At 39.5% G+C, this 9,851-nt stretch overlaps 1 protein-coding gene across 1 annotated transcript in view; it reads right to left on the bottom strand.

Annotated features, from left to right (window-relative positions):
• Positions 1-2,326, bottom strand: part of DDX52 (DEAD (Asp-Glu-Ala-Asp) box polypeptide 52) — a 21,232-nt gene extending 18,906 nt beyond the window's left edge. Inside the window, exons 1-2 of the mRNA XM_006881375.1 lie at positions 2,204-2,326; positions 763-958 (exon numbers count right to left, since the gene is read on the bottom strand). Of these exons, the coding sequence (XP_006881437.1) occupies positions 763-958; positions 2,204-2,290 (283 nt within the window). The 5' untranslated portion in view covers positions 2,291-2,326. The remainder of the gene's footprint in view (positions 1-762; positions 959-2,203) is intronic.
• Positions 2,327-9,851: the final 7,525 nt, after the last annotated feature.

Below are 9,851 nucleotides of genomic sequence, written 5' to 3'. Positions count from 1 at the left end.
ATGGTGGACAGTGTTGGCTGGAGCTTCCCGACTAAATCAAGCCTGGAAGCAGGAGCGGCATCCACTTCCAAAATGGCTTGCCTCTGGAAACTCTATGTACGAACAGTGCTCAGGCTGTTCGTTCATAGGGTCGCTATGAGTCGTCTACGACTTGGCGGCATTAAACAACAACAACATACTTCACTGTAGCTGAAGAAAAATAATAATAAAAAGAAAAATGAAAAAAAAAATTCTTGTTCTATGTTGTGTTGTTATCAAAATCCATTGGATTGGCAGTTTAAATCTACCAGCTGATCCTTGAGAAAAAGATGGGTGGGCCCTTACTGTTAAGATTTATAACCGCAGAAACTCAATGGAACTGACAGGACATCATTTTTCTAGTTAGCATTCCATTGTATGGGTACATAACAATTTTGTTTATCCCTTCACCTGTTGAGGGACGTTTGGGTCATTTCTGTTTTTAGCTAAGACAAACAAAAGGCCTATAAACACCTGTGTAGAAATTTATTGTAGCAGTACCTGAAAACACCTGAATATTACCTGATAAAATGTTGAGCTTGTAATCACAAGATTGTATTCTTTGAGGGATTGGAGGCATGGGTCCTAGAGTTCTTATGTACCTCTCCATCTCTCTTTTTTAGTGTTGAGCAATCTCTTACTGTATACTGCCTTTCCTTCACTCAACTTCAGTTTTGCAATTGGGGGAAAAAAACATCAAACCAAAACTAAGAGAAAAAAGTGTAAGAAAAACCAAGCACAAACCTGAAGTCATCATCTTTCTCCTTTTCCTCTTCTGTTCCCCCTTCCTTTCAGTTAGACTTTCTTCTTTTTTCTCTTCATCCTGAAGCTCTTGATGAGTTCCAGATGCTGTATATTCATTTGAGACAGCCTTATTTCCAAAAAAGTCCAGTCCCTGCAGCACCTCTGAAGAATTAACATCATACTTCCTTTTGCCTAGCTAAAAACAAAAAAAACTTAAGATTAAATCTTCTGGATGCCAGTGCTTTCACCCAAACACAAAGGGCAGTAAGAAAGACATGAGTCTAGTGACTAGTCCCTACACCTCCTTTAAAAATCTAATCGCCAAATATTTGTTGAGCTGGTAAATGTGTTCAGGCAAATCAATGGACTCCAAGAAAGTATCTTTTCTGACCTTATAAAATTAGTAATAATTACTGTAATACCAGCTAGCAATTATGTTACTTACTGAACTATGTTAGGCATAGTTCTAAGTAGGTTTATATGCGCAATTATTTCAGCCTTACAACAACCCAAGGACACAAATGGCAACATAGTATATGAAAAAAATCAGGGAATAGAGAGGGTAAGTAAAACAAACTAGTTTCAAACTAGTAACTAGCTGACCCAGGGTTTGCAGCATCTAATGTGTCTTTGTTGTTGTTGTTAAGTGCCTTTGAGTCACAGGTGACTCACAGCGACCCTATCTATGAAGGAGGATCCTCAACGCTAATGTGTCTTTAGAATTCACTTTTAAAAAAAATAAAATTTAAAAATGCTGAATGCTTCACGAATTTGCGTCTCATCCTCACGCAGGGGCCATTCTAATGTTCTATGTATTGTTCAAATTTTGTATATGTGCTGCTGAAGTGAGCACTAGAATTCACGTTCTTAATCGAACTGTACTGCCTTTACAGGAAAAAAAAAAAGCTCCAACCCGTATCTATTACTTAAAAATCTTTTAATGCTTAACTGTTAACAGCAATCTAGCCCAACAGAAAAGGTTGACATTCAAAGTTTTTTCACAATTGTGTCAAGTAATTTCTCCAGATTTATCACTCACTACTTCCTATCTCTTCCAACACTCTTCTCCACGGGTTACATAACACACGTGGGGTTGGGGCACTAAGGGTCAAGTCTGGTAAAACTAAACGCATACAAATAAGGGCAGACTACAGTGAAAAACTTTACTCCTCACTTATAATTTTTTCTATTTTCAAAATTTGTTTCCACCAGAGAAAAAATTATTTTTTTTGAGTTTCCAATTTTTCCTAGAATAAGCTAAGGGGCAGAGAGTTCATCCAAAAGGCAGAATTTGAAGATCTTAGGTCAGCGAGTTAGTAGTCAGACCCATGCCACAAAGCCTCAGGGTGTACGGGCTCCCAAGAACTTTGTTTTCTCCGGATCCTGCTCTTTCCTGGTTATTTGGTGTTCCACCTCAATCACATCGCCCTTCTCACAGTACCTGAAATCTAACGGCGTCCGCGGAGAAGCGATTCAAGTCAAATTTGGCCCCCGCACCGAGCCTGCGAAACAAGTCGTGCACGTCCATCTTTACCCAGAAAGCCTCGGGGTCTGACGGCGCCTGCGCAGAGTACTTCCGCTCTCACGTCAGCCTCCCACGAGGCCCTGGGCGCGTATTAGGGAGGCGGAGCTTGGCTGTGGCGAGAGGCACTCCCTTTACAGACCATTGTAGTGCTTCACGTGTTTTACAGACCCTTGTAATGCTTCATGTGTTTTTTTGTTGTTGTTGTTTTGGTTTTTTAAAGGATATTCTTTATTATTATTATTAGTAGTAGTATTAGTATTCTATTTTATTAATTTTAATGAACATTTACAGAGATTTTGGTTTTTCATTCATTCATTGTTGCACTATTTTCTCTACCCTCCTCCCCAGTTCGTTCTTTTTATCCCCCCCTTGAAAGTCTGTTTTAATTGTCCAATTGCCACAGTGTTTGTCAAAGCCAGTTCTGATTAATCTCCTTTGTCAGTGTGTCCTTTGCCATTCCCTATCACTCCTCCCTGAGAGAGACTTCACCCTGATTCATAAGGAAAAGGGGATGGCGTATTCTCTTAGCTACTTCCTGCTGAAAAGGGACACTTGTAGGTTTCAGGGTGAAGATCTTCTCTCACTACTCTAAAGGGCCCCTTTGGCAATAGGAAACACATAGACTATTAGCTTCATGTGTTTTTATCGTTTGTTTCACCGAGAATTTATCTAAACCTTCATATGATGGGTAGCTTTGTAGTCATTTAGAGATAATTTGTTCAGCAACCAAAAGATTCTTCTTTTCGGAAAGCTTACATTGTAGTGGAGACAAAAGTGAGAGTGAACAAAGATGCAAGCCAGTCTAATAAAAAGTGCTACGAAACAAGTGCAGAAGTATGACAGCGAAGGTGACCTATTTGTTGGTAGGCTATTCAGGTTCACTTTGAGGAAATGAGCCTTGAAAACAATATTGAGAAGACACCCTTTCTAAGATCTGAGTAAGAGTATCCTAAATAGAGGGAATGTGCCTGAAGAAAAGTGTTGGCACATTAAGAGAATGAAAGGCAAGGCTATGGGAGTAAAATTCTAGTTAGGAAAAGTGATACCGATAGGTTGAAGGAACAAACAGAAACCAGACATCAATAGAACCTTGAAATACAGAAACTCACAACTTTTAAGAGAGGGCATGATTTACTTTTATCATGTATTTTTTATCTTCTTAATATACCTTCAATTTCTCGAAACGTCTGTACCTGAGCACATTAACTTCTCCTGTATTCATTTCCTCATTTGTAAAATGGGATTACTAATACCTACCTCAAGATAGTTCTAAGGATTAAATTGAGGCTCATGGGTGGTGGTGTGTATTGGAAAAAGCCTGGGCTTTGACCAACAAAAATATTTGTATCAACGTTATGATAATCTTGAAAGGTTATTTCACTGGTTTGTGCCTTATTTTCCTTGTTATTAAATTAAGAATTATATATGCACTTTAGGGGCTAAGACTAACATAATTGTTTACCATAAAAGTCTTTAAATGGTTGAGGTGGATCAGGATACAGATTTCTCTATCCATACAAGCCTAGTACACTATAGTTATTGTCCCAGAGCATTTGGGACAAAAATCTTCAAACATAGTAGATATTGACTATTATTTTCTCTTTCTCAGCTCATCCTCTTGGAGCAGTAGTTCTTGGACCCCCTGCAAACTTGAAGGAGCTCTCATGGTATAGTCTGCATTGCTAATCCACAGGTGACACCTGTATATAATGGTTTGATTTCACCAGCAGCTGGATAAAGATGGGCAATCTCCAGTGTGATTCTTTGATTTTAAAGCCTCTGGAAACCTGCTAGAAGATCAGCTAAGGCTCAGTTTACAAGAGTGAGTGAGTGCAGAATTTAAAAACAAAATGAAATTTGGATCTACCCTAAGAAATTTGCCAGCAAAACTCAGTTACTGCTTATGAAGACCCCATGTTTGCAAAAGAGTAAAACTACTTCATAGGGTTTTCACACTTGTGTGGTTTCAGAATCAGACTGTCAGATTAGTCTTCTAAGGTGTCTCTGAGTGTGTTTAAATCACCATGCTTTTGGCTAAGTTGAGTGCTTAACTGTTTGTGGCACCTAGAAATTCCTGTAACTTACATACACTGTTGCTCTCAATCCTTTTTCTGCTTCAGTATCTCCAGGCATAAGACAAATTCAGTTTGTATCCAACTTCCAGCCCTATCAATTATCAGCTGACCTTGAACAAGTTCTTTAAACTCCAAGTTTTATCATCTTATTTTAGCTGTACAACTTTATAACTGAAACTTTGCACACATTTTTCTTGCTCTCCAGAACATTTCCTTTCTCCCTAGCAAGCACTTTCTTTCAAAAGTCATTTTACACATCCCCTCCTCTGTGACACCTAACCCAGTGTTCCCTCCTTGATAATCCATCTCGCTTCTTTGAGTTGCCATAACCTTTGTAAATGCCTCTGTTTTAATTTACTGTTAAAATGTGTATTTTCACATCTGTCTCACCCCAGACTTAGAGTTTTTGGAAGTCTGGGCCCTCCTCTCATTTGTCTTTATATTACAGTTACTTACCATAAAGTTTGGGTTTAAATTATTAGTAAATTGTTTTGAATTAATAAGATAGAGAAAAAAATAATCCCTCCTCAAGACTATAACCTTGTAAACTGAGGGATGGACTTAAGTGTTTTGCTTGGTGCTCTGTGATAACTTTTGACTGATAAATGAACAAAGTCAAATTAAAAATGTCCGAGCTATACCATTTCCTACTTTGACAATGCTCGGTTGACTCATTAAGGGACCATTTCCTCTGTAGCAAACTCAAAACAGTGCTCTGGCCACAGCATTTTGTTTACTTCACTATTTAAAAGCATTGTCAATAAAAGTGGTGAGGAAATGAAGTCATGGTGTTGTGTAACTGGAATTTCTCCAAAGACCAGTATGGTTTGGCTTGTAGACACACATGGTTTCTCAACTGTAGCAAGTGAGAACATGAAGTCTGTATAAAACTGTTGTGGGCACTAGTTGGGATATCTTTCTGTTATGAACATACTGATCATTCCCTGCCTTAAAAGTGTGTTTTTTAAAAAAACTTTTTCTCCTCACCTATGTGTTTATCATTCAACAATAAGCAGTTGTTACTGTGTGCCACAATATCCACAATTTAATCACACTTGCCTCACTTCCTCCCTTTCTATGTCCTCTCATCTCCATTATTCCCTCTATACTACCCTTTTGTGCTCTTTGAGCTTTATTCTTGGGCAAATGTTGCTCCTTTAACTTTACAGTTCTATGGAGTGGATTATTCCACGCAGTGAGTTCTTCCCTGGGGTTATTATTGATAAACCAATAGGGGCTGAAAGCTGAGCCACAGCAGTGAGTTTTGTTCTAGGTTTGAAGGGTAGCGACGGCTACAGTCTTGGAGATTCCATCAGTCTCTAATGGGCTGGTAAGCCTGGCCTTTTAAAATATTTTTTAGTTTTATCCCACAGTTACCTCATTCTATCCAAGATCTTCTTCTGTGATCCATTTTAGAGTGATCAGCAGTGGCAATCAGGCTCCATCCATGGGACACCCGAGTGAAAGCTCTAATTTTCACTGTCATAGCGTTAATTCTGATTCATAATTACCCCATGAAGCAGGACAGATCAGCTCCATACAAGTTCCAAGGCTGTGAATCTGTAAAGAAACAGACTACCCTATTTTTCTCCTGGAGTATGTTGGAGGATTCAAAATTCTGAGCTTTGTTTAGTAGTCCAGTGCGTAACACATTTATGTAACCAGATCTCCTATGTTATTGTTGCAGTTGTTATGTGCCATCGAGTCGCCTGTGACTCATAGCAACCCTATGTACAATAGCTCTGAACCCTGGCCTGTCCTGAGTCAGTCTCATTGACTCCCAATACATGTACCCCCACTGCCCCAGTTACTGTGTCAGTCCCTCTCATCTGGGATCTTCCTCTGCTGTGTCCCTCCATTTTTCCAAGCAAGATGTCCTTCTCCAAGGACTGGTCTTTCCTGGTTACATGTCCAAAGTATGTGAGATGGTACTTCAAAATCCTTGCCTCTAAGGAAAACTTGGTTTCACTCTCATACAGACCTGTTTGTTTTCTTGGCAGTTCATGGTATTATCAGTACTCTTCTCCAGTACCACAACTCAGAGGCATCAATTCTCTTTCTATCATCCCTACTCATTGTCCAGCTCTCTGATGCATAGCAAATAATTGCGAGGACGATGGTCTGGAACAGGTGCACCTTAGTCCTTACACTGACATTTTTGTACTTCAGCACTCTGGAGAGGTCCCTGACAGCACACTTTTCCAATGCAATTTGTCTTTTAATTTCCTGACTGGTGGTTGTTGTTGTTAGGTGCCGTTGAGTTGAGTAAGACTCATAGTGAGCCTATGAACAACAGATCTGAACCCTGTCTAATCCTGTGCCATCCTCACACTTTCTGACACATTAGAGCCCATTGCAGCAGTCACCATGTCAATCTATCTGGTTGAGGGTCGGTCTTCTCCTTCTCTAACCCGCTACCTTTGCAAGCATCATATCCTGCTCTAAGGAATAGCCTATTCTAGCAATATGCCTGAAGTATGTGAGGTGAGGCTATATCTTCCAAAGAGCATTTTGGCTACACGCTCTCCAACACCTATCTATTTGTTCTCTTGACAGTCCATGGGATGTTCAGTACTCTTCTCCAACACCAGAGCTCAAATACATCAATTCTTCCTCTGTCATCTTTATTTATTGTCCGGTTTTCAGATGCATAGCAAGTAATTGGAATGACCATGGCCTGAATCAGGTGCACCCTAGTCCTCAAAATGACATCATTACTCCTCAATAATTTGGAGAGGTCCCTGACTTTAGACTTTCCTAGTGCAATACATTATGTGTAATATTTGGAAATAGTAGAATTTCTTCACAGAGAGCTAGACACTACCAGATCACAGCTTCAGGTTTTTAATTTTATTTAAAGTTTATTTGAGTAGAGAGTGATTAATATAGATAAATTCACCAACCATTCACACCTAAGACAAAACCCACCTTCCTTGAGGCTAGGATTTCAACTTGACACTTTCAAAGTTCACTAGTATCCTAGTTGCTCTGAGTCGGATCCAACTCCTAGTGAACCCATGTGTGTCTGAGTGGAACTTCCAGGGACTTTTCAGTATCTGATTTCTGGGAAGTAGATTTGCCAGGCCTTTCATTTGAGGCTATTGTGGGTGGATTTCTTAGACCCCCAAACTTTTAGGTTGTTAGTAGTTACAAGTGTTAAATGTTTGTACCACCTCAGATTAACATCAATAGGCTAGTAGTTTAGAAATCCGAAGTCTTCAAGAGAACTTTTTATTCTCAATAAAAAGTCAGTAGAATATTGTTTTCAGGCTTTAGTATAAATATAACGCAGTCATAAGTGTGCCAATTCAACTTTATATTCTTATAATTGGGACAGAATTTAAGGAAATATCTCTAGGACCAAAGCCAACCTCAGGGTGGCACTCCAGTCTTTTCAGAATAAAGTACTCTTGAATCATCTCCCTAACCTCTAAGTATACAGTGCTTCTGACTTGAAGTAATGTGTTGGTGTGAACTCTGGAGTCCATAGATCCCCCTGGTCAGATTCCTGGGGATAATTTACAGGCATATGCATGCTTTTCTGCTTTTAAATAGATTCTGAGCTAAAGCTGTATCAACAATATAGGTTTATAATAGCCTTTGTACAAAAATTAATTTCATCAAGGTTCAAAATGACCTCAAATAATATATTCCTTATTACTTTATTAATAGCTACCAACTATATGCTGCCTGTTGCCCTGGGTACTTTATGTATTATATGTAGTCCTTTTACCCTCCTAACAGCCATCTGAGGTTGATAATATTCTTGGAAGAAGCCGAAGCTCAGAGACATTTAAATAGCTTGCCTCACAGATCATGTAGGTGGTAAGTCGCCATGCCAGAGTTTGAACCCAATCTGATTCCAAAGCTTTAACTCTTTAAGCAAGACTGCTTCTTGTTGTATGTGCTGTCGAGTTGCCTGTGACCCATTGTGACCCTATGTATAGCAGCTCTAAACCCTTCTCTGTCCTGAGCCAGTCTTACTAAATCCGACACACCAGCCCCCCACAATGCCCCAGTTACTGTTACAATCCATCTCATCTGGGGCTTCCTCTCCTGCGCTGTCCCTCCACCCTTCCAAGCATGATGTCCTTCTCTAAGGACTAGTCTCTCCTGGCCACGTGCCTAAAGTTGTGAGATGGAGCTTCAAAATCCTAGCCTCGAAGGAGAAACTTGGTTTCACCCTCTCTAAGACAGACCTATTCATTTTCTTGGAAGTCCATGGTATGTTCAAGACTCTTCTCCAGCACTACAACTCGAAGGCATCAATTCTTCTTCTTTCATCCTTAGTCATTGTCCAGCTCTTTGAAGACTGCTTAACTTCATGTTATTAATGCCAAAAGCCAAGCACTAACTAATGGAACTTGGTTTTCTCCAAGTATAGACCATTTTGTATGAAGTGGTTTAAGTAATCCCTGAAAGAGATTTGGTGAGAACCTCCATTGTGAATTTGAGGCCTATCCTTGAAGCTCTTCACTACACTTTGTGCCATAGCGAAAAACTCTTCTGCTTTTATAGTAGAAAAGCCAAAGGAACAGGGAGGACTTGTTGACATTATTGGTCAGCAGTGGAGCAGAGCACTAATTCCTATCTTTGATCTCCATCTGTGAAGGCCGAAATCCCACAAAGCTTTCCAAATGAGACATTTACATTTCTAAGGGGTACAGTATATATAGACAATGAACTTTAAACTCTGTGCACTAGATATCACCTCTCTCACCCCCTCCCCCTTCAAACCAGCTCCCACCCCCACCCCCACCTCTCAGAGAAAGATGTAAATAGTGAAGTCTCCAGAATAATGTTTTTGTACTGAGTGGGACTGTGGGGAGATGGGAGTTTGTTTTCTTTACTCCTAGAGTGTTTAATCAAGAGTGTCAAATAGTATTTATTAAACATTTCTAAACGCCTTGATGATTTTAAAGCCATGAAGCCTCTCTGTATCTGTAGGGATTAATGTCAGCATTTTGCTGTTTTCTCAGCCCAAGATAGTTGCCACTTTTCCTATTTCGTAAAGAGCTATTCTTTTTGTGAGAAGGAGAAAATGACTAGAGAAGCTTTTTGTTCAACCTGTCAGTGTTTGCATGATTTACAGTATAATTAAGTGCCAATGGATCAGCTTCCTTCATCATGTTTCCAACACCTTTAGGCCAGCAGCTCTGCTTGGAGGATACAGCTGCTTCTTAGAGATTTGATAATATTACATTCCTGGTCATTCCTTCAGCCAGAATGTGATCAATCCTTATATACCTATTGCTTATCAGATCTGAAGGCTCTCCCCCTACCCACTATTTTTGTAGAGTATTACTTTGGACCTAAGATCTACTTAATAAATACATCAAAATTCATTATTAGAAAGAATTGTCTGGTTAACTTATTTATAATAACCAGAACACATTTGTTAAGATGTAATTGTGCCAAAGAGCAAAGAGGGAGTTCTTTGGCCTAGTGGTAAGGAGTTGTGCTGCCAACCCAAAGGCATGCAGTTTGAA

Source organism: Elephantulus edwardii, unplaced genomic scaffold (assembly GCF_000299155.1).
Source record: "Elephantulus edwardii isolate Elephantulus edwardi_28Jun2011 unplaced genomic scaffold, EleEdw1.0 scaffold00015, whole genome shotgun sequence".
NCBI lineage: Eukaryota > Metazoa > Chordata > Mammalia > Macroscelidea > Macroscelididae > Elephantulus > Elephantulus edwardii.
This window is presented reverse-complemented; position numbering and strand designations above follow the sequence as displayed.